The sequence below is a fragment of the Coenobita brevimanus genome, chromosome 104 (genome assembly GCF_032717465.1).
Source record: "Coenobita brevimanus isolate Jiangsu-jjx chromosome 104, ASM3271746v2, whole genome shotgun sequence".
In the NCBI taxonomy this organism is placed as follows: Eukaryota; Metazoa; Arthropoda; class Malacostraca; order Decapoda; family Coenobitidae; genus Coenobita; species Coenobita brevimanus.
In genome coordinates, this window is record NC_137057.1 from 6,331,739 (window position 1) to 6,357,875 (window position 26,137).

The window sequence follows — 26,137 nt, forward strand, 5'->3', positions numbered from 1 at the left end:
TGAGGTAGTTTGCAGGGTGATGACGGAAAGGAATGAAAGAAACACCTTGGGAGAATGAAGAGGTGAAACTAACAGTTGGAGACATGAAGAAAGCATATAGTGACTGGATGGTTAGTACAGGAATGGAGAATGTGGAGAGAAGGAAAAATTAGTTGTATTTTCAGAGGAAAAGTGAGATGAGACACTGGTAAGAGAGTCAGAAAAAAGAAGAAGAAGCGTTTGAGCTAATATGAGTGTACAATCGAGAGAATGTAAGAAACTATGGGGGGAAGGAAGGCAAAAAGTAAGACAGGGTGATAAGGGCAGCAACAAAAGGAGTGAAGATAAAACTGGTAGAATATTGGTGGAAGAGAGAAAGGAAGTGATCAGAAAGAAAAATATAAGTACTGTTGGGTATACAGAACGAATGTGATACAGGTAAGCTACAAGAGGGTGTGGAATGACTGGCAGAAGACAAGTGAGAAAGAAGGAGGAGATCACTGGGATGGAAGTGTGCGAGCTACTGGAGAAAGTCAACATGAAAAAGAAAGAAGTTTGATGGAGTGTTTGGTGAAATACTGAGGTAAAGTAGTTATTGAACTGAAAGTGTGTGGACTCGTTTGGCACTGTATGAAGATGAACGAGTGCTGGTTTGCGGATCGAAAAAATATACAATATGTAGTTGTAATAAATTATAAGAAATCGGGTTGAATATATGTTACGAAGGAAGTGCCAGAAGGTTGATTTTCGGATTCTATAATGTTTCTAATTTTCCGCCAACATAGTTGGAGACAGGGGCGCACCCAGGGGGCGGGGGGCAAGGGGACCATGGCCCCCCCTGAAATTTCCTTCCTTGTAAGAAAATAAAAGTGACTTGCATTATATCTTTTTTTTTCTAGCCAAAATTTTCATTTGTATCCCCCTCCCCCCCGAAAAATATTCCTGGGTGCGCCTCAGGTTGGATGAAGTAATAGATTCACCGCTGTTTGCTTGTTTGTTCAAATATTCAACAAGTTATTGGTGGATTTCAACTAGAAGTTTGTGAATATGTGTATCATGGGCCAAAGGACAGTTGATTAAATTTTGGTTGTGATCTGAGTTCCAGTCCTGGCTCAGAACTTTTTTTTTTTCCCCACAATATATCTCAAAAAGCTATCGATGGTTTTCACTTAGGCCAAGAGAGAGTTGATTAAATTTTGGTTGTGATTGTCTGGTATAGGCGCTGGCGGAGGCATGCATTCTCTGAGTCCTGTCTAATTTATAATGATAAGGTCTCTGCTTTAAGTCATCCATATTCGCTGATAACATGAGGATTGGTAACAAAGTAGATAATCATAAATAAAGACTGATGGTTCAGTAAGGTCTCGATTACTCTTCATTTGGGCTCAAACATGGTAAATAGGCTTTAATAGTGACTAATGCAAATTCCTATACATTATACTGGTAGTAATAAAAAATATTCCAAGAATATTTATTACTCAACACATGAATGTAAACCAAGAATAAAATTTGCGAAAAAAAAAAATATATATATATATATGAATTATTTATGAACCAAGTCGTCAGTGAACAGACACAATAAAGAAATCTGAAACTAAATGGATGTATAAGCAGGGCATTTCAATTCAAATGAGAGAATATTGTTATCAATTTTCACATTCCTTAGCACGTCTGCATACATTGTATTGTGTACTTTTATGACACTATATTACAAAAAAGATATTGAGAAACTAGGGGAAACCCAGTGAAGAGTAACAACAATATACCCAGATCAAGGAACAAATCATACGAAGAAAAACTAAACTATTTTACTTGCCAAAGACAGACTACAAGATCCGATACAAGTATACAAATTTTTTAAAGGACATGAGAGTATGGTAGTCGATAAATACTTCACAGTAGTTCGAACGAATTACACTTGAGGTAATGGATAAAATATTATTGGGAAGAATTTCCAGTAAGAAAGGCAACAACAACAAGATTTCAACGTGGTTGTAAAAGTGTGGAACATATTGCCTAGGAATGCAGTTCACTGCAATATTTTAATAACTTTTAAAAATGTTTTGGATCAGTACCTACTGTTGCTCGGAATCCCCAGCAATCACGTATGAGCAATTAGGAAAAAAGGATTAATTGTTTTCCTCTCTTTCAGATCGTGGAGAATAGAGAAAAACACCAATATAATTAAATTATGCTGCTTGCCCCTTGCAGCTTAAGATAGTTTAGAATATAATTCATTCTTTCAGTCATTTATATGAAATTTCCTTCTCAAATTTTCTGTGCTGCTTGGTGATCATTCTCACTTTTTTCCTGGTGGCCTTGGTTGGAGGGTGGTAGGTGGATGTGAGGCTTTTTCTTTTTAGAATCCGTATCATGACCTTATTGATTTAGATATCATTAGTCGCAGTCATCTCTTAAAAACAGCCTAAAAGGGATCGTTAGATCTGTTGTGTGTTTTCCTTTGTACTCCTTATTAATTATCCTGGCTGACTCAGGTACTCAGCAACGATGGAGCATTCACAGAGTCAACTAACTACGTGGAGTACACTGTAGCCAAGTGGCACACTGATATGTACTACGTGGAGGAAATAATCTACCCCACCCAAATAGCATGGGTATACCAGAAAGGAACACCATGGGTCGCCACTTTCAACTGGTAAGAACATTAATTTTAAGGCCATAAGGTTTTGTATAATCCAGGGAACCAGTTATTACAAGAGAGATTAACCATAAAACCTGGAAATGAAGGTAAACATACTCCAACTTGCTTTGATCTTTAATTGTTTAAATTATTTAGGTGACTGGAGTTTCTTGCTCACATACTGGTATGTAGAGTTGAGCCACAGATCACTCACCTTAAATGTCTGAAACTATACTCGCCGCCAAGCAACTTTTCGCCTAAGCCCTGCCCCTCCTCACTCACCGCCCTGAGATTGGGTGGGGAGGGGTAGAGTTTTAAAAATAAGTTACTTGACAGAGAGTATAGTAGCCTAGCCCTGGGCACCTGCGCACCTGATGAAGGAATACAGCATGAAGGAAAAAGAAAATTTCTATTCTGTTCAAATCACTGAATGAATACAGTCTGAATCAGTAACATACAAGAGGATATTGGCGTGCAACAGACTCAGGAACACATGCTATGGGATCTCCTTTGTCAACAAGAATGTGATTCTTAGTATGTGAAACATGCTTTACCCCCTGTCCTGCGGGTATGGTATTCATATCACATGCAGCAGAACGGGCAGAGTTATGGCATATATAGTATACCATACAATCTCATTCACCAATCTTTGATATTGTAACGGAAGCTGAATCGAAGAGCGATAGAAACAATAAACCAAGGAGAGGCAGAGTGGTGGCCCCCAGGATTAACCCCACCAAGCTGTCATTAAGGGATTAAGGTGTCCCGGATTAACCAACTAAAGCCGCGTCTGACAGCTCTCCTGACCTTTTTTCTGAACACCTGTTCTCTCTTGGGGCCTGACTTGACTCCTTGTCTCCACTCGACTAAAAATGCCATGGCCCAGGACCTTCGTGGTGATAAAGGAGCATGATCCAGCACCCTAGCTCCACCCCTAATCCCTGGACCTCACCAGTCTCCGATGTCGGCGCCACCAGAGAACTCCTCCTACTCATCTTGCTTGGAAGAAGCTGGCCTGAATGAAAAGATGCCGAGAGAGAAGGCTTCACACACACTGTCATCCCACCACACTTCGTTCACACACATTCAGAGTCACGTCTTGGTGACAGTGTTTTTACGCATCTTTTTACTACACTTTTGTATACATTTAGCTCACATTCTTACAGTCCACTTTACAAGTAGTCTCCACACGACTTTCACACTTACCTGCAATCACTCCACAACCTCAGTTAAGAAGTGCCCTCCTGCCCTCGTCCCTGGTATGCAACGGTGAGTACACTACTGCCCTACAAATGTCTGCAGCTCTAGCTTAGCTCTAAGTGTCTAGTTATTCACGTGTTAAGATGTCCTGTGTTCAATCAGATTTGTTCACGTAATATTTCTTCCTTCTATTAACTCATTGATCGGACTGTATGATACCGTTGTGCATTCTCCTTTGATAATTTGCATTTTGAACCTGTTTTTCCCCTTTTGCTCTTATGTGGGAGGTAGATTTTAGAATATAATTTTGTACAAAAACCTACTATTGTGACATTTTGCTTCCACCAACATTGTGTGATTGATTGTATTGAGTCCAGCCCTACCTTGTGCACATGACAAAATTGGCGACTTCGCCAGCACCTATTTCATATCCACACCGACAATGGCATACCTCTCCCAGGATTCATTTGCTATTAAGTGAAATCACGATATTCGCCCTGCATTCTGTCCCCAAACAGAGAGTTAGCAGAAATTCAAGGCACACGCATATCTGTTCACTACTGTGGAAATCTCACTTACTCCTCCACAATCAATGGCAATGGCCCTATCCAGCGACACGGATGGTAAGGCATTCCTGGAGCTCAAGCTCATTCCCTGCCATCTAACTGTGCCTCATTCCCCTCACACAAAGAAGACAGAACTCTTGAATCTTGTGCTGCAATGGCTTGGAGGTAACAAACCCTCTACGGATCCATCCCCCAGTCATGAAATTCAACCACGGACACTCACGAAGAATCGACTGCCCAAAAACAACCCAATAATAATCACAGTACTAGTCCTGATTCCTGTGACAGTGCTTCCTTTGAGTTAACCCGAATGCAGCTACACAAGCTAGAATTAAAAACTCAACTTTGACAACAGGAGATGGAGTATGAGCTAAGATTAAGAGAGGTTGAAAGCTCATCCAGCCTGCCTACCAGGGTAGCTTTTGATTTGCACCGCAACATTAAATTTGTTCCAAAGTTTAATGAGCATGATATCATTAAATATTTATGATGTTCAAGATGACAGTGGTTCCAAAGTTTAATGAACATGATATCACTAAATATTTATGATGTTCAAGATGACAACGGGATGTCTCGGGTGGACAAAAAAAAAAAAAAATTATATTGCTCCAGAGTGTACTGACTGTAAAGCCCAGGAGGCATTTGCTGAGCTATCTGTAGAGCAGTGCTTGAATTATGAGGAGGTATAAAACTGTATCTTGAGAACTTATGACTTAGTCCCAGATGCCCTCCGCATCATTTCAGGACCATTCCTATGACTAGAGACAAGACTTTGGTGAAGCATGCCTGTACTATCAAAGATTTGCTTGATAGGTGGCTGTGTGCCAAGAACATAAACAGTTTCTCAGCCCTTAACCCGTGGATTGTGCAATTATCTTTTTTTATGCTGCCCCATGGTGTGCAAAGAACGAAGGATTTTTTTTTTTAGTTTTTATTTACTATGAACCTGAAGATAAACATCCAGGGCATCATCTGGTGAAATGAAAAAAATCTCTCTCTCCTTCTTTGTGTAGGGCCATGCATAAGTTTACGTACGGGGGTACTGAAAAAATGGGAAAAAAAATCTTTTTCGTTTTTATTTATTATAAACTTGAAGATAAACATCATAGACATCATCTGGTGAAAAGAAAAAATCTCTCTCTCTCTCTCTCTCTCTCTCTCTGCGTAGCGTCATGCGTAAGTTTGCATAGGGGGCGAGTTGTTTATAGTGATGCACGGCCAGCACAGCCTGTGCTGTGGCTCGCAATGCGACGCTACCCAGGCTGAGCTGTAGCTCGCAGCCCACGTGTTAAGGTTGATGATAGTTGTTGAACAATTCTTTAACAGCAATGATAGATATGTTACTACCCATTTGATAGAGCAGGACATTTGCACTCTTTCTGAAGTGGCAGTCGCTTCAGTAATTTCTCTTTGCTGAATATGCATACTTACTTGGTGCAGAAGTTTGTAAGAGGTCGGAGAGTAGAAAGACCGTCATTTGTAAACTCCCCTTCTTGGTAGTTGAAGTCAGCAGAAAAGGACACAAGTGTTAAGTCTCCTAATGCCACATTTAGTAGGCCGGATAAGGCCTGGGGAAATAACTTTGCAAGAGGGTCAGGGAGAAGTGTCCGAGTGTGCAATTATTGTAAGAAGACAGGGCACTCTGAAGCACTGTGTTGAAAGAGGCATTGGATGGACCCAGAGGTTAAGCCAGTGGGCTGTTTAAACTTCAAGGCTCACATTGGCACCATAAGGGAATAAGCTTCCATTGTAACGTGTAACATAACTGAAGTAACTGAGGAGACTAGCAAAGAGCCTGTAGGTGTCGAGGCTCCAGCTAAACTCATGTGTTGTGCTGCTACGAGTGCATGATGGAAGTGTTATTTAATTGTGAGGATAATGACACTAGTTCTAGTTGCTCGAAGCGTTCTCCTTCCAAACGTAGTAAGCAGAGTGACTCCTCTGGTGGATATGCCCCCTTCTTGTCAAAAGGTGTACATACAGGAGCTTCCCCATCCCAAATATTGAAAGGAGTAGTGCCAAAGTCAGACCCTGCCGAATTTGTGGTCCTTCAAGGGATCAATGCCAGTATTAGCAGCCTTCTTGTGGAGGTGAAGTTAGAGTCCCCCCTAGTTAGTGGAACAGTCCATGTGGGAATAGTTGAATGACTTCCAGTGGAGGGAGTCACTTTTCTTATGGGTAAAAATTTAGCTGGAGGATAGGTGAGTGTTGTTCCCTGTGTGTCCATGTACCCTTCAAGTGATGATATGGCACCAGATTTAGTGCCTGATTGTGCTACTGTGTTCCCTTCGTGTGCTGTAACTAGGTCTGTGATGGGTAGAGAGTCTGACCATGTGAACCCTGATGACCAGAGTCGAATCGTCAGTGGGGCTGACAGTTACATAGAAATAGGCACTGAAAGTAGTGGCGAGAATGTTGGTTTAGCAAATACCTTTCTCACAGGACTACTTGGTTCTGAAGAACACGATACCCTGTAATGATTCAATCTTGCAATTAGCTGAGCTACAGGGAGGTGACCCTGAGTTACCACCTATCTTTGAAGTTGCAGGAAGAGAGGGAGAATGCGACAAAGAATTGTCGTCATGTTATTGTCACCAACAGTGGGATCTTAGTGAGAAGATGGAGCTCTCCTAGAGTGGTGCATGATCAGGAATGGGAGAATGTACATCAGGTGATGGTACCAAATACATATCACCAGCAAATCCTCTCATTAGTCCATGATTTCACATTAGCCAGACATCTAAAAGTGAGAACAACACTCTCTCGAGTGTGGTGACATTTTTATTGTCCTGGGATACGACGTGATGTCTCCCATTATTGCTGCACCTGCCATACCTACCAGGTAGTAAGTAAATGGAACAAGACAATCACTGCCACACATTTAGTACCTTTGCCATTGTTCGAGGCACCCTATTCTAGAGTCCTCATTGACATCGTTGACCTCTACCAAAAGCCCCATCAGGTCACCAGCACATCCTAAAATTGATTGACATGTCCACTCGATATGTTGAAGCCATCTGTCTTAGACACCCCACAACTACAGCAGTAATACGAGACATGCTAACCATTATCATTCACTTTGGTCTCCAAAAGGATGTACAGATGGACCAAGGTAGCAACTTCACTTCCAAGCTATTCAAACAATCTCTAGATGAATTAGGTATCCCCCAGATCACTTCAACCATGTATCACCCCGAAAGTCATGGAGCCCTAGAGAGATATCACTGAACTCTTGAAGCAATGTTGAAATAGCTGTCTGTGGAGGAAAAAGCCTGGGATAAATGTTTACCCTTCCTGTTGTTCGCAGGGAAAGAGACATTGAGTGAGTCTCGAGGTTACTCCCCCTTTGAATTAATTTTTGGACATGAGGTGAGGGGTCCCTCCCGGGCACAATGATGCGATTCTATGGGTTTTTCCTGGTAAAAGCACATCGACGCATATCAAGTGACAAAGCAGAAAAAAATCAGCAAAAAATATGTTTTCAGCTAAATCGATTTGCATCAAATTTTGGTGCGTTCTAGCATGCCAGTCTCACGTCCAAAGTGAATACTTGGCAACATTGTGACTGCTCAGATGGGACAATGTGCATCGGTAATCCTCAGTACCTCATGACCAGTGGGGCTGATGGGTAGCACTGCATCAGTCATCCCTTTAACTCCTCCATTTTCCCCCTCCTGCCTGAGGCAGAAGCCTTGATTGAAATATTAAGATTGTATAGTGTTTTTGACTATACTGCGAAGTGATTGTGTCTATGGAACATAGATATATTGTTTGTAAAGAACTGGGGTCCGTTAGCAGCCATTTGGCTTAGAGGCAGGAATCAGGTTTGCTATAGATGGGTTTGGCACTCTGCTTCATCCTGCCCATAAATGATGTGAGTATTTTACCTATATAGTGAAGCCAATACTTATATTGTATGAAACATACAGTGTCTGGATTAGTGAAATAATTGAACTAGCAGGCATTATGTATGCCATAGAGATACGCCATAGTCGGTAAGAGAACAGGTGGTCACGTATGCCATAGAGTAGGGAAGGGAATGATGGAGGAGTTTGGGATAGAATCATTGTGATAGTGTTTTATATTGCAAATGGTATGTTGGTATGTATAAAATAGTGCAGCGAGTGTTCATCAAGAAACATTGCGTGCATTGACTGACTTAGCGCAAACCTAACGCAAGGATCAGAGACAACAAATACACCACACAACAACAGACTTCAGTGGAAAGGTATTGTACCAATCTCAGATAGTGCTCTATTGCATATGATTTAGTGTGAAATATACGTATAAAATAGTGTAGCGAGAGTTCGTCAAGAAATACTGTGTGCGTTGACTTACTAAGTGCAAACCTAGCACAAGGATCAGAGACAATAAATAGGCCACACAACCACAGACTTCAGTGAAAAAGTATTGTACCAATCTCAGACAGTGCTATATTGCATATGGTTTAGTGTGAAATATATGTGTCATGCAGCGAGTGTTCGTGGAGAAATCTATTGTGTGCATCGCATGTGTTAGGCATATGTAGCGCAAGGAGAGAGAACAAATACGCCACACACACACACACACACACACACACACACACATTATATAACTCCTCATCTTCAAACCCCTCAAAGTCCTGCCAGCAGCTCAACCCCTCTGGAGGAAGTGAGTTATCCGTAATTTGTTGATTTGTATACTGACCTATTTCTATTTTTTTTTTTTTTTACACAAATAAGTCTTGTTTTTTACATATACACAAATGAGACGGAAGAAAGTTCAGCCCCAGCATCAGTACCTAACAAAAAGACTAATGGTCATGTCAAGTTTCTGACAGCACTATCAAAAAGCTTATGATATTATACATGTGTACTTTGAATACAACAAAATAAAACCTCTCAAGCGAAAATATGTAGCTGTGGGTGGGGCAGTGGAAGAGATGGTTTTTATCACACTTGCTGGCGAGGAGAAGTATTCTACCTTTGTCGTATCATTTCCTCGAAAAATATTGGACGTATCGATTTCGTGAAAGAACCATGATAAAGAGCATAAAATTCTACATATATACATGAAATAATAATTTAATATCGTTGATAAATAATCGTTGTTACATAGGCGGGAATATATCGGTTATTATACGTGCATGACGAAAGTGCATCAAAGCATGGGTACCCAATAATTTTTTACGATTTACTCGAAAACTATGAGGTGCATAAAAAATCTCCGAATACTCTGAGAAAGCCCATGAAATTCTACACAAGATTATGAAATAAACACATAACCTCTGCAGGAAAACTTTTGCACTAGAGCGACCTGAACAAAAAACAGTTACCTGTAGGAAATGACTTTTAGTTTTTAGCTATTTTCTCGAAAACTAAAAATCGTATCAAAAAGCCACATTCTTTATTAGAAAGCTGATGAAATTTTCTTTCTAAACATCTAATAACAATTTTTTTTTTTATGATGAAAAAACATTCGAGCTATGATGTTGGGAAGTGAGAGTGCTGTTCCAGAGTGTTTATTCACACTGGCCTAATTTTTGAGCGGCTCTAGTGAGAGAGGGCAGTATTTGGAAACGACCTGTACTGTTGTTTGCAGATGATGCTGTGTTGTTAAGTGAAGACGAGGGGGAGCTGCAAGGCTTCGTGGATGAGTTTGGGAAACTGTGTAAAAACGGAATCTAGGGAAGTGAGAGTGCTGTTCCAGAGTGTTTATTCACACTGGCCTAATTTTTGAGCGGCTCTAGTGAGAGAGGGCAGTATTTGGAAACGACCTGTACTGTTGTTTGCAGATGATGCTGTGTTGTTAAGTGAAGACGAAGGGGAGCTGCAAGGCTTCGTGGATGAGTTTGGGAAACTGTGTAAAAACGGAATCTAAAGGTGAATGGAGTGAAGAGTAAAGTTATGGTCTTCGAGAGAAGTGAAGACAGTGAATGTACAGTGAGGTCGGATAAGGAAGAAATAGAAAATGTGAGTGCGTTTAAGTGCTTGGGTAGTGTGGTGAGTAAGGATGGAAGTTTAGAGGGTGAAGTGCTTGAAAGGGTGCAACAGGGAAGAAAGGTTGTTGGTTCCTTGAAAGCAGTGATAAGAAACAGGGAAGTGAGCACTGAGGTGAAAAAGCTGCTACATGACAGTATTGTGATACCAACTCTAACGTATGGAAGTGAAGCTTGGACCTTCTTGGAGGGACAGGAGTCATGAGTGAGAGCAATGGAACTGACTTATTTGATAGGAGCATGTGGATTCACATGGAGAGACTGACAAATGTGGTGTGAATGTGGATGTGATAGGAATTGTTAGGAGAAACACACTGAGGTGGTCAGGACATGTGGAGAGGATGGAGAGTGAGAGACTGATGAGGATAATGTATGTGAATGAGGTGGAGGGGGGGAGAGGGAGGGGGAGGCCAAGGATGAGATGGTGGGATGGAGTGGAGAGGTATATGAGAGAGGGGGGGTGAGCGGCGAGCAGGGCAATGAAATTGCGGGGGACAGGGCGACATGGAGGCGATTTGTTTCTGGCCACCCCTAACAGGATTGAGGCATCTGACAATAGACCGATAGATTGACTAATATACTTTTATTCCTAATTTTTTTTTTTTGCTTGTCGGCTAGAACAAACATCAGCGGATAAAATTATGTAGTTTTTATGGCAATATATATATATATATATATATATATATATATATATATATATATATATATATATATATATATATATATATATATATATATATATGTTTGGGTGGCGAAAATATGGCAAGAATACATGTTTTCATAGGCACATGGGGGGGGGGGTTGGAGACGGGCGTGGAATAAAATCGTGAGCCAGAATACTTAATGAAACTTATCATGCACGAAGGGTTAAGTTAGTGAAAGAACAGTGAATCCAGGATAACTCAAATTAATCTCTTAGAGTATGTTTTCAAGTCCAATGAGAGATTGTTAAGATGTAGGGAGTTAGAATCCGGAGTCCTCTCACACCCGAATGAAGAAGTGGTATGACCCCTCTCACAAAACTGTAAGTAGGCAGATCCAGTCAGGAGATAAAGTATTGTTCTTAATGCCAGTACTAGGTCATCCACTGGAAGCAAGTTTCTTGGGCCCATATCGAATAGAAAGTAGAAGTGGAGATGTTAACTTTGTCATTCTGGCCCCAGATCAGAGAAAGCCCAGAAGTTTGTGTCATGTCAACATGCTAAAAGAATACCACAACGGAGATGAGGATGGACCAGGTGCTGCATGTGTGATATCAACAAGCGAGACAGAGGAGGAGACAAATGATGAGGAATGCTGCTGGACATCCGTCGAGACATCAAGCTGGAGAGATACCCCACAGGTTTGGGCTACCTTGTCCACCCAGCATTCTCATTTCTCACCAGAGCATCAAGAATACCTTATTGCTCTCCTTAGCAGGTATCCAGACATTTTCCACGAAATCCAGGCCTGACCAAGACGGCGATCCATGACATTGATGTGGAAGATGTGTGCCTTGTGAAGCAGCCACCATATCATGTCACCCCCCGGGAGCAATCCATGCTCCAGATGGAGGTCGACTACATGCTGACTCAAGGCCTGATCAACCCTAGCCAGTCCCTAGTCTTCTCCGATTGTCCTCATCCCTAAGCTCAGTGGGTCACATAGGCAGTGCATAGACTTCAGGAAAGTGAATGCCCTCACAAAAGCAGACTCCTACCCTCTTCCTCATGTTGATGACTGTGTGGATGCAATAGGTAATTCACAGTTCATCTCCAAGACTGACTTAACCCATCCTTTCCGGGTGTCATGTATACATATTGTCCTGGGGCCGTTCGGGTGACACGTATAGATGATCCTGTGTTTCGGGCATTGTTTGAATATTCATTGGGTTATTTCCACCACATGCAGCCACTGGCAACCCTCCTGCACACATCTGAGTCATGCTGCAGTTACCTGCATACCTCCATGATGGAAAGACCTATGCAAAAAATTTCCCCTGTGTCTGGATCCTTGGCTGAGTGCCTGCAGCCACCGACTTCAACATCAATGAAGTCCAAAGGCCAGAAAAGAAAAGCCCTTAGTGATAGTGCGATAGGGAGAGAACTCAAGGTGACATTATTGCCAATTGTGAGTAGAAAAAGTGACTCTTCCTCTCAGGAAAGTGACCGCCATAATGAGTGTCGATATTTATGCGTCATGTGAGGAGGGTGGAGGATGTGACTCCTCCACTGTGCACCCACTGTTTCCCCCTGTACATTCATCTGCTATTTCCGATGATGGGAATGGTTCAAAGAGTATTGATAATCCTGGAGAGGGAGATATTGGCATGGATGAGGAGATGGAAGAGGAGGTAGGGAGTGGAGAAAGGCTGTTGAAGGTGAGACATGTAAGTGTACGGTTATGTCCTATGGCATGAAGAATGTCCCTGCTACCTTCCAATGACTCATGAATGACCTCACTAAAGAGATCCTTAAATGCCTTACTTACATTGATGACATCATTATATTTAGCACCTCTTGGCCTGAACACCTACATCAATTAGAGAACTTATTGCAGAAGTTGTCTGACGCAAATTTAGTCTTGAATGTGTGTAAGTGTGACTTTGTAAAGGCTCAAGTGGAGTATTTACGTCATCAATTGGCCAAGGAAAAATTAGCCCTTCTCATTTTAAGGTCACAGCAATCACCTACTCCCCCCATCTAAAGAATAAGAAAGAACTTCATAGATTCTTGGGTATGATAGGATATTATCAGAGATTCATAGTAAACTACTCTGTCTTAGAAGCTCCCCTCACAGATCTTTTCAAGAAAGACACTAAATTAAATTGGGATCAAAATTGCAAAGAAGCCTTTCTCGAGCTAAATCTACCTTGACCCACCAGGTGTAGATGCCAATGGTATTGCAGCTGGTGCAGTGTTATCGCAAGACAGTGACCAAGGAGTAGAAATCCCAATATCATACTTTATCAGAAAGTTCACCCCTACTCAGTGTAAATCTAATATACTACAGCAGTAGCCGTATGTGTGTGTGTGTGTGTGTGTGTGTGTGTGTGTGTGTGTGTGTGTGTGTGTGTGTATTTTGGGCAGCCCAAATTACACATTCAAATCGCACCAAAATTGGTACAGAAATAGCAAAAAATTCGCTGATGGAAAAAAAAATTGGTCCCATCACGGTTGAAGAACTTTTACTATATTTAATGAGCGATCACATTTGGACCAAAAAAAACGCCGATTCTGGCGCCCGGCATAGGATCTCCATAATTTTTGCCCACAGGTACAAGTAAAGTATTTCAGACTTGCGTTGGGACAACTTGGGTTCCATTCCCGAAGCTGCAAATTACACGATCTATTTGTTAGCTGCAAAAAATCCAAGTGACAATATTACACTAGAACAGCACATAAACGCGAGAGCCCTCCACAGGAGCAAGTGCAAGGGGCCCGAAGGGCAATGGGCACTTGTACTTCACTATAGAAAAAGAACTGTTAGCTCTTATCTTGGCATTACAACATTTTACTGTCAACGTTGGTCCTGGATGACTCCCATTGCAAGTGTGCACCAAGCACCATCCTCCTAAGTTCTTAGTCAACTTGATGCACAAGAACCAGCATCTTACTAGATGGACTGTATTTCTACAGGAGTATTTCCTTAACATTAGGCATATAACCCAGTGGCGGACTATTTGTCCTGCCTTTCATAGCAGACGAGTTTCTCCTCTGTCAAAACTCTTTCTAAGGTTGAGAGGTGTAACAGGAGCTAAACTCCCGTCCTAGGTAGAGAATGGATGAGACAGAGAAATGGAGAGAATGAAGCAAGGAGAGGCAGAGTGGCAGCTCCTAGGACTAACAGCACCAAGCTGTCATTATGGGATTAACCCATTATGGGACTAACCCATTTAAGTCACGTCTGACAGCTCTCCTGACCTTTGTTTTGAACACCTGTTCTCTCCTGGGGCCTGACCCAACTCCTTGTCCCCCTTCGATTGGAAATGCCACGGCCCAGGACCTTCGTGGTGTAAAAGTGGCATGGTCCAGCACCCTAGCACGTCCTCTAATCTCTGGACCTCACCAACTGCCGACACCAGTGCCACCATAGAAGTCTTTCTACTCCTGTTGCTTGGGGCAGGCTGGACTCAATAAGAAGGTAGAGAGAGAGCAGACTTCACACACACTGTATTTCCATCACACTTGGTTCACACACAGTTACATCTTGGTGACCCTCTTTTTACACACCTTTTTACTATACTCTTGTATACACTTAACTCACATCTTTTAAGTCCACACTACAAGTAGCCTCCACACGACTTCCACCCTTACCTGTAATCACTCTTCGACCTCAGTTAACCCACTGCATCTGGCATATATTCCCGCCAACCCTTCTCCCAGCCAGGCATTTCTGAGAAGATCATCTATTTTTAAACCTTCATATTTCAGCTAATACTTCCAAGAATTAAAACTAAGTGCCATAATACTCATCAATCCTTCGACTTCAAGCTGATTGCCTCAGATGGTCCGTGAAGTGCGTGTGGTCAGAGAGAGTGAATGTGGAATGGGGACAATTTTTCTTGTTTTTTTGCCCGTGTCCTTATGGTGGCAGAGGTGCAGTGACACAACTAAGGTTTAGACAAGCCGTCCACAATAATAACACTTCAAGAAGACCGCAATCCACCACAAATACCATTTCCGTGTATGTTTTCCGCAAGTGTGGTATGATTGCAGCTGTGAGTCCAGTATCCATAGCAACGACCTTGAGGCAGGCTTGCTCAGATACAGGTCCGTGCGCCTGCTTGCCTCACCACCGCTCCACCACCACCGCCTTACACACACACACACACACACACACAGATGTATGTTTGGCTTGCACTGTCGCTTGATTCTAGCACCGATTTGCCACTAGAAGTCTGTGTATTACAAGAACTACAAATACTATTACTACTACTACTACTACTACTACCACTGCTACAACTACTATTACTACTGCTGCTACAACCACTACTGCTACTACAACTACCACTACTACAACTACTACTAATACTACAACTACTACAACAACAACTACTACTACTACTACTACAACCATACTACTACTAATACATAAAACCTAAAAAAACTGTTGTGAACAAAATAGTTTTCATGTACTGTCCATAATCGAATATTTTTTCCACTACAACAGAATTTTTCCCTGCGATTTGTATTTTTTCATCATAAGAAGTATACAGATGCAAAAACGTTCAGTAAAAAATAAGGCACTGATTTCATCATGAAACAAACTTGCTGCCTCCATTATTCACATAAATAGACACAGCGATGGTGCAAGGCTTACCTTACAGCATTTCCTCTCCCTCCCTCTTCCACCTCCTCCTTTCTCCACTCCACTATATTTTCTATATTTTCCACTATAAAAGAAAAGAACTTTTTTTTCCTGTGAATTATACTTTTTCATCATAACACACATACACACATGAAAACTTCCAATAAAAATAAGGCACTGATTTCATCATGAAACAAACTTTCTGCTTCCATTATTCACGTAAATTGACACAGCGGTCATGCGGGACTTCCTGCACTATGCTTCCTCCTCCCTCCCTCCTCCTTTTCTCCACTCCTTACCTCCTCTTCCATCTTCTTTCCATGCCAATATCCCCCTTTACAGTATCGTCAATACCCTCTGAACGTTCCCTATCATTGAAAATAGCAGATGAACGTACAGGGGAAAATGATGGGCGCACAGTAGAGGACAAACATGATCCACCCTCCTCATGCAACGCATAAATATCAACACTCATCATGGCAGTTGTTTTCCTCAGAAGAAGAGTCACTTTCTCCATTCACAATTGGCAATAATGTCACCTCAAGTTCTGTCCTTATCGCACTATCACTAAGGCGTTTTCTTTTCTGGCCTTTGGACTTCATTGGTGTTGAAGTTGGCAGTTGTGGGCGCTCACCTAAGGATAGCCAAGGATCTGGAACAAGCAAAACTTTTTGTGCAGGTCTATCCATTATGGAGATACGCAGGTAACTGGAGCATGACTCAGTTGCGTGCAAGAGGATTACCAGTGGTTTTGTGCGGTGAAAATAACCCGCAAAATATTCAGTGCTGCAAAACATTAGATCCTGTGTATGTACCACCCAGACGTCCCCAGGTTGTCATGTATACATGTCACCCGGACGTGATGGGTAAAGAAGCACCGTCCTGCCCTCAACCTTGATATGCAACTGTGAGTACGCCACTGCCCTACAAGTGTCTGGAGTTCTAGCTTAGTTCTAAGTCTCTAGTTATTCAGGTGTTAAGGTGTCCTGTGTACAGTCAGATTTGTTCACGTAATCTTCTTTTCATTAACTCATTGATCATATTGCATAATACTGTTGTGCATTCCCTTTGATAATTTGCATTTTGAACCTGTTTTCCCCCGTTTTGCTCTTGTGCATAAGATTTAAGAATACAAGGTGTTTTGTAATTGTTGCATCAAATTTTGAGGGTCTGTTGTACAGTGGACAGTAAACACTTTTTATTATATGCAATGTGTTCTAGAAATGCATTATTTAGGAGATAGACGACTATTATGATATGTAGTAATACAGCGTCTGAATTAACATAATTAACGATATTAACCCATTGACTGCGGCTGTATCATAAATGATATCTGAGTCCAAATGGCTCTGACTGTGGCTGTATCATATATGATTTCCTGCTTTCAAAAATTCCGCCATCAGAAATGGCACGAAATAAATCAGCAAGCAACTCATGGCACCGTATAGAATATTGCCATACATAGATTATGCATTTTTACGAGGAGCAGAGCTCAGATCAGCTACCTACAAAATGACGAAGGTAATGGTACGATATTTTCTCCATGCCACCACTAGCAGTAGCCCAAGCAAATATTGGATGAAATCTCTGGATGAATGTTGTGATGATAGTGATACACTGTTAGATGATGACAGTATGATGGTTCAGATGCTGATTTACACCTTATGTGATCGGAAGATTGACACTGACGACACAGGGCAACCATAACACATCATTCACCTCGCACCACTGCACAGGGCTTCATGGACCTGTTTCAGAGGTAATTTTTTTGTTTACCGTATTGTGTTATATACCACCGAACTCGTGATTTTTTCTCTATCTTTTGACGGTATTATTTTTTTTCTAAAGTTGTTTGCTAAATATTTTAAAACTGCCGCACACATGATGTACGTGTAAACAAACACTGACGCAGTGAATGGGTTAAGGTGTTTTAAGAGCCTGTGTACAGATGCCATGTACTCCCACACCTAGTCATGGTATGACACGTGCATAACATACACATATTTATTTGCCCAGGAGTATTGAGCACATATTTACTGTGAGCAGCGTTTAGCTGCTATGTGTCGGAAATGTAGCAGACACCAGCGGTAGTTGGTAACATAGCATGGACGTAGCCTGTGCCAGAATGTCCAACAGTGCAGCTCGGTACAGGTATAAGGTTTTTTGGGGGTTCAAGACTTTGCAGATTATTCAATTCCAAACTAGTCGCATTGTGGGCAGTACGCATGCACAGAGCCAGCCACCCTCTGGCTTGCTAGCAGATATGTGCATTCACAGTACAGTGCCAACTGTATGAATGGAGAAAAACATCCACAGTAAGGGATGGCTGAATGTAATGTACAGTATGCCAGAACATTTCGGCAGCAGCCTGTTCCCCTTATTTTCTTTGGCCATTGATGAGGGCAGCAGGATGCCGCTGAAATTGTCTCATATAAAATAAATCCAGACATCACCTATTGTGGGTTTGTTTCCCCAGTGAAACTCGTCACGTCACTGTGATAACTATCCATGTTAGTATTACTGGAGTAATAATTTAATAATATCACTATTGCAAAACTTTTCTAGTTCCACGATGCCAACTGTACATCATGTTGTATACTGGACTGGTTGATTCAGCCAGCTTGTGTAATACACAAACATCGTAGGCTTCAGAAGGAGACTACAAATACCTAGGTGGTTACGTGGTTTTCCAATTAACTCATGATAAGCACAGGCGATGGGCATTGTTATAGGGTGGTATTACGGCCACAGTATGGTATATGTTTGAGTATAATGGTGTTCCCATACTTCTCCTACACAGGTATAAAAGATGGAACCATACACCTTTGTAGAACAGGTAGATATGCTTACGTGTTATGGTGAAGCACGTGGATGCAGTAGAGAAGCACATCGGCCGTATGCAGCAAAATACCCATTGCGAAGTCAACCACATTATCAGACATTCGTTCACATACACAGACAGCTGAGAGAGACTGGCAGACTGCGCCAAAGAAGACCTGACACAGGTAGACCTCGGAGGGTCTGTACACCATACAATGAGGAGGCTGTGTTGGACGCTGTTGCTGACAATCCTAGGACTAGCGTTCATGCAGTTGCGGATGATGCACGGGTTAGTCCGACATTAGTGTGGTGAACGCTACATGAACAGTTACTGTATTCGTACCACATTCGGAGGGTACAGGCATTAATTCCTGCTGACTATCCAAGATGATTGGAATTCTGCCAATGGGTCATAAATCAAACGTCACACAATGACGACTTTTGTAATGTATTGTTCACAGATGAAGCATCATTCACTAGGACAGGCATGTTCAATACCCATAATATGCACTACTGGGATGAACCCACACATCACGTGGAATAGAGGCCATCAGCAGAAGTTCTCAATCAATGTATGGTGTGGTGTACTTAGGGATTGTCTTTTGGGTCCTCATGGACTTCCCGGCTGTCTGACAGGAGAAACATGTGTGGACTTCTTACAAAACACTTTACCATGCCTACTGGAAGATGTATCCATAGCCACACGGACAGTAGTGTGGTTTATGCACGATGGAACCCCCGCTCATAATAGCCATACTGTATGCGAGTGTTTAGTTCGTACACTTCATGGTAGACTTATTGCAAATGGTGGGCCCATAGCATGGCCACCATGGTCCCCAGATTTAAACCCAATAGATCTTTTTCCTGTGGGGTCACCTAAAATCCCTGGTGCATGCACAACCGGTTGACAGGGAGGAGGATTTACTCACACGTATCCAGGATGCCTGCGATCACGTTCGCAACATGCCAGGTGTATTTGCACGTGTTTGGCAATCCATGATCCGCCGATTAACCTATGTATTGAGGTACGAGGCGGCCACACTGAATATTTGTTGTAAGAGGTGAGATGGCATTGTATCCTACCGTAAGTATGTTATTCCCATTATGTTTGTGTATTACGTATGTTGTGTCGTAGATAAGCATTACCTAATTTAGGTACATACATGCACTGCCTACATGGATGTTGTATGCTCACATCAATATTATGAAATGTTCAACTGCTGGTAACAGTTTCCTTTGTACCTGTTCAATACATGGTGTGGAAAATAAACTTTTTTCTGTACATTAAATAATCCGACGGTCCATGCAGGTGCGTTTAATGTCACGAAGGTGCGTAGTATCAGTGAGGTACTGATCAAATGAATCTGTAACCCCTGCTTGTGTGTGCTCTGACATATCGTTTATTATGTAACCTCCCTGGTCGACGTCCCATTTCATTCTCTTCTGGAATACGATGCGTAGATGTAGCCATGTAGGTATGTAATGAAACACATAACAGCCAAGTACCAGGATGCAGCCACCGGGAGAAGGGAGAAGGGAGAGAGAGTCGATGTTTCGGAAACGTGGCCTGTCAGTGTCCCTCTCTCCCGTAGTATTACCAGCACATCGCTACGTTTCGTAATAGTCGTTTACCCCCTAATTAACGCATTTCTAGAACACATTGTATATAATAAAATATGTTTAGTTTCTGCTATGCAACCGACACTCTAAATTTGATGCAACAATTACGAAACACCCTGTATATTTTTTTACAAAGACCAACTATTGTGCCTTTTGCTTCCATCCATATTGTGTGACTGTTTTGAGTCCACCCTACCTTGTGCACGTGACTTTATCAGTTGGAGAGAAAAGACTACCAGACCGTCCCAAAAATTGTAGCAATCTCCAGGCTGTCATTCACCCTCAGGCGTCTCTCTCTGCTGTGTTACATCACCATCTAGCACAGTCGGTGTATTGAAGGACAGTGAAATACGAAATGTATGAGAAATTAGAAAAGCAAAAGTATGTACGGGACTCCGATGAATTTGTATTTTATACATTTTCAAGACAGTTTATACTGGAGAGAGAGAGAGAGAGAGAGAGAGAGAGAGAGAAATAGTGATAGTAAAATTTTGTAGTAAAAATAGAAATCATCATGTAATGTTTCCGTAGTACATAGCGGTATATTTGCATGTTTTATATGATTTATTACATGTAACTTGCAATACTTTGGTAATAGAAACTCCGTGTACAAACAGCTAGATAAGGAGTTTATTACAAGCTCACAGTAAAATAGTTTGCCCTTCTCGGCTGTCTGCTAAGAACTGATGCAATAACGCCGTCTTCAGGCGTGGGAAAGGGTGCTGACCTAGCAAGATTAGTGGGGGCATGTATGCATTGGGGGGGGACACATATACATTGGGGGTAGACATACTGTGAAGGGGGTACACTACTCCCCCGGGTAGCTGAGACGGTGTCTCCTGACACCAGGAGTTAAATGGTGTTTGATTATAGTAGTAAGGCAGGACCGGGAGGTTTGTACAAGGGATAAGTATGATACAGGGGCAGTAGGGGAGACATGGCCATGTTGAGGGGAGGGAATTAGAAGGATATATACATATAAGATATACAAGGATTAATAGGTACAAATCCAGGAAGGGTCGAAGGTATATATAAGCATAATGGAAAGTACACAATAATAGTTTGATACATGATAAACAAGGAGTAGATATGAGAGTTCTATTGTTGTTTTTCCTGCATTTTTTTTTTTTTGTATTTTCTGTAGGATACACTGTCACTCAGTAATGCATGAAAGAAATACTATCATTTTCTAGTAAGCAGAGTGCTGTTCACAGGTTGGTTAAATGTTAGATGGCAATGGTAGTCACGGAATGTGAGGGCACTAAGTACGGGGAGTTTCTACGTCGTGTGTAGGGCGTACTATGCCGGTAGCGACTCTGATTTCCTGGAGTCGACGTTCCATTTTTCTGACACAACAAGGCACTGCACAGATGATGAGTAGAAAACCTATGAAAGCGATAACCACAGGGGGAAACACAACTGTTGGATGAACCCATGAACGGCTGAAGGCCAGAGAAAATTGATCCATAATGAAATCACTGTCATTGAGGAAGGTGAGCATGCGCAAGTGAGGGGAGTTGATGGTAAAGTTGGCAGAAGGTAGGGTTGAAGGCATGTCGATTGGTTGAAAGATGTCATAGGAGTGTTTATGAACAGCTTGGTGATAGCGAGTGGTGTAAGTGATGACGGACTCTGATTTGACAGTACAATAGTCAGGAGCTTTGCAGAGACCACTAGCGGGGACGGAGCGAACGGAAGAACCAGGACACATGATTGTGACAGAGATGGGAACAGCAAAGAAGAAGTACTGGACATGGTTGAGGTGAGCATGGTGGACCGGGAGGTCAGGAGCTGGGACAAAAGAACAGGCCGAGTAGATGGATGGTTACGAACTAGAGCAGACTCACACGGTGTGGCACTGCTAGGGAAGATAGTGAAAAGGTGGGCAGCACAGAGACGAGAGGTCGGAGTAAGGGAGGAACATTGCTGGAGGTCTGTGGAAGAAAGGAAGGCAACGGAAAGATGATCATGGGAGAGGAGGAAAGATTCTGAAGGAACAGATACCTGTAACAAGGAGTTGTTGAGGCGGTAAGGGAAGGGAATGATGTGGAAAAGGTTAAAGGGTATGGCAGAACGGAGAGGAATATGGACGACGACGTATGTGGTGAGAAGAGTGGCTTCGAGAACAGAATAATAATATTCAAGGGAGGAGTAAGGGAGGACTGGAGAGAGATCGAAGGTGGAGTGAGCCCATTCCAGGACAGAACGGAGAGCTGAGACAGGTACTAAGTCGGCAGTGACACGTCCATTGATAGCATCGACCAGGATACGAACCAAGGTAGAGACTGGAGACAGGAGAGAGTCAATGGCTAGTTGGAGAATATCCATGTTGAGTTTGAGGTAGAAGAAGAAAATGTGTCAATGAGCTCAGTGAATCTGGTACTTATGTATTGGAATTGCCAGAAGAGTGGGAGGAAAAGGTTATAGAGATACTCATTCGGGTTGTGTGTCCCCATGAGGGCCGTGAGATGGTTCCTGATTCCGTGGAGCTGGTGCGCGTAGGCAGGTAGGGCAATGGCTACGTCGGCCAGGGGCGCAAGATCGTAGCGCAAGGAGACCTCGCCTCCTGAGCCGACCAAGGCCCCGGGACGTACTCCACCATCGTCCTGACCTGACCCAGACCCCAGGAGGGTCAGCACTGCCAGCAGGGAGATCGCTAACATCGTACCTAGAAAATCAGGGTAGAGTTAATGGGGGAGGTCGTGAAGAGGTTGATGGGCAGAGCGCAGTTTGGACCGATATTGATTGATCGATGAATAAGCAGGTGGAGGTGGAGAGGAAGGAGACTGAGGGATAGGTGGAGACAAGGTAGACTGAGGGATGGGAGGAGGGGAAAAGAGGGCAGGAGGTTGTGTAAGTGACTCTTCCAACACGAGGCCACGGGGTGCTGGCTTTAAGTCATCGACGTGGACCCATCTGGTGTCCCTAGTGGACAGGTCCTGGAGGTGAAATTTGTTGCCTTGTTGAGTGAGGACGCAGTGGGGCCCTGTAAATTTGTCATCCAACTTAGAGGAACGCGTATGGGAATGAGCAAAGACAAGATCGCCTACATTGATAGTGATAGGAGAGGCGGACTTATGTTGGCGCTGCAGCATGTCCTCCTGAGAGGAAGCCAAAGTGGATTGGACATACTGGTGGATTGTCTGGAAGTTGGCCAATTTTAGTTTAACATAATCATCCATGTTGTAGATGGGTTCTGGCTTTGAAGATAAGAGAGAGTGTGGGAGGTCCTTGTCAAAACCAAAGAGGACGAAGAAGGGAGATTCAGCAATGGATGCATTGATGGAACTATTGATGGAGGATGCTACTTGGGGAATCCAGTCATCCCAGGACGAACTATGGGAGCCTAGATGTCTGAGGCACTCTAAGATTTTTCGGTTGTGGCGTTCGACAAGGCCATTGGAAGCCGGATGGTTAGGCACGACATTGCACTTACTGATATGAAAGTGGCGACAGATCTCATCTAGAAGGCTATTGTTGAACTCTGTACCGTTGTCAGTAAGAATGGTATGAGGGGTACTGAACGGGCAAATTACGTGATCAACAAAGGCACGGGCAACGCTCTTCGCGGTCTTGTCGGAGAGGGGTACGAGGACACAGTAGCGGGAGAAGTGGTCGACCGCTACGAACAAGTACTCAGCGCCAGATTCTGTGAGAGGGAGTTTTAAGAGATCGATTGAGACAGTTTCCCATGGTCGTGATGGAATTGGGTATTGTAAGAGAGGTGCTGGTAAGCCGGTTGATCCTTTGTGGCGGTGGCAGGAGAGGCAAGAGTCACAGTGGGCATTGATATCGCGGCGCATGGTTGGCCAATAGTATTTGAGACGTGCTTGGCGCAAGCATCGGTCTTTACCTGGATGGGAAGCTTGAGGAGTATTATGAACAATATGAAGAACCTTTGGTATCAGGGCAGTGGGGACAACAAGTTGGCGTACTTTGCGATTGGGCATATCTTTGCCTGTTAGCAGTGTTTTCCTGTACAAGAGATCATCATCTAGCATGAACTCATCTAGTGATACTGGCAGAGTAGGTAAGGTCGAGGCATCGCCAGATTCTAGGAAATAAATGACTTTGGACCACAAGGGGTCTTGGCGCTGAAAGTTTCGAACAATTTCTGACGTTAGTGTAGTGTTTTCAGTTACTTCAGGCTGCAGTGATGTTATAGCTGCTGGTACGTGACGTGAAAGTGCGTCTGCGACTACATTCAACTTGCCTGGTAGATATTGAAAAGTGGGATTAAAGTCCTGGATGATGACAGACCATCTAGCTAACCTACCTGTTAGGTTGCAATTCTTGAACAAATCACATAGTGGAAGGTGGTCTGTTTGGATATGCACTGGATAACCATAGACTATATCTCTGAAATGTTTCAAGGACCAGATTACCGCTAGCGCTTCGAGATCTGTGACACTGTAGTTACGTTCAGCGGTTGTACTTGATGCTTCATCGACTTGCATCAAAACGGCACCAAGTCCAGTGCCTGAGACGTCTGTGCAGAGAAGGAAGGGTGTGGTATAATCAGGGAATGCTAGAACAGGGGCATTTACAAGAGCTGTCTTTAGCTTTTGGAAAGCCTGTGACTGGTCGTTAATCCAAACAAAGGGCACATTCTACTTGAGTAAATGGGTTAGAGGAGCGGCGATCTGTGCATAATTCCGGATGTAGCGACGATAATAGCCACTGAGGCCCAGGAAACTTCGTACAGCGTCGGTAGTGGTAGGTTCTGGGAAGTTAATGATCGCTTTAGTTTTATCCTCATTAGTATGAATGCCTTGTGCATCTACGACATGGCCTAGGAATTTGATTTTCTTTCGCAGGAAGTCACATTTACTGAGATTGATTTTCAGGCCTGCGAGCTGGAGGCATTCAAAGACTTGCTGGAGTTTGGTAAAATGATCAGGGATGGATTTACTCACAACAATGATATCATCTAGGTAAGCAAAAAGAGAGTGTCCCATCATACCGCTGAAGACTGAATGGATAAGTCGCATGAACACGGAAGGAGCATTTCTCAGACCAAAAGGGAGTCCCTCAAACTGAAAATGTCCAGAAGGGGTGCTAAAGGCTGTAACTGGGAGAGAGGACTCTTCCATTTCGACCTGCCAGTACCCGCTGAGGAGGTCTAAAGATGAAAAGACTACGTTATTGTCACCAAGGGATTCTAGCAAATCAGTGAGGACAGGTAACGGGAAACGATCTGGAACGGTGACAGAAGTGACCTTACGATAGTCGACTACTGGTCTAAAGTTGCCGTCCTTCTTTGTTACTAAGAAAAGTGGGTTATTCCATGGACTGACGGAGGGTTCAATAATGTCCTGGTCTAATATGTTCTGTACCATTTGATCTGTCTGCTTTCTCTGGCTGTGAGGAAATCGATACGCTGGTATGTAAATCGGCTGAGTTCCTGGGAGTAGTTCAATCGTATGTTTGACAAGGTCTGTTCTACCCATCGGTTCACCGGGTAAGGCAACCACGTTTCTGTACGAGGTCAGAAGGTCGAGGAGTTGAGGCGTATTGTCTGGGAAATCTGTGCAAGTGAGATGTGAGAGCATATCGGGTGAATATGTCGGCGCAGATCCCGTAGAGTTAACAGTACATACACCGATTGGCGTATCATCAGTCTGAATAGTAGGAATTGAGGAATCCTGGCACACCTTTACGGCCGCTGGGTATACTAGGAAGTCTCCAATCTTTACACCACTTTTAAGTTTTAGTGGAGCATTTGTGACATTGAGCAAGTACAGGTAGCATAAACTGTCCTCTAAGACTCTACACCACGCTGACTCATAAGTCAAGCCATTCACACAACACGTCTCAGGTAGGGTTAGTACATCCACTCCTTCTTTCGCACCGGCAACACAAACAGAGACTTTGGTGAACACATGCGGTAACAAAATTGTGCACGTATTCGTTACTGCACGTTTCGTCTCTGCGTGTTGAAGATCATTCAGACTGTGTGAGGTAGGTAACTGAGACATGTCTGAGTCAGCGATAGTGTTGTCGGGAGAGGATGTAAGAGCCATGCTCGAAGGCTGAGATGATGTA

General features: G+C 43.0%; 1 protein-coding gene across 1 annotated transcript in view; it reads left to right on the forward strand.

Moving 5' to 3' along the window:
• LOC145415972 (putative glutamate receptor) overlaps window positions 1-26,137 on the forward strand; it is a 47,320-nt gene that overhangs the window by 15,657 nt on the left and 5,526 nt on the right. Inside the window, exon 5 of the mRNA XM_080285075.1 lies at window positions 2,475-2,635. Coding sequence (XP_080141201.1) covers window positions 2,475-2,635 — 161 coding nt within the window. The remainder of the gene's footprint in view (window positions 1-2,474; window positions 2,636-26,137) is intronic.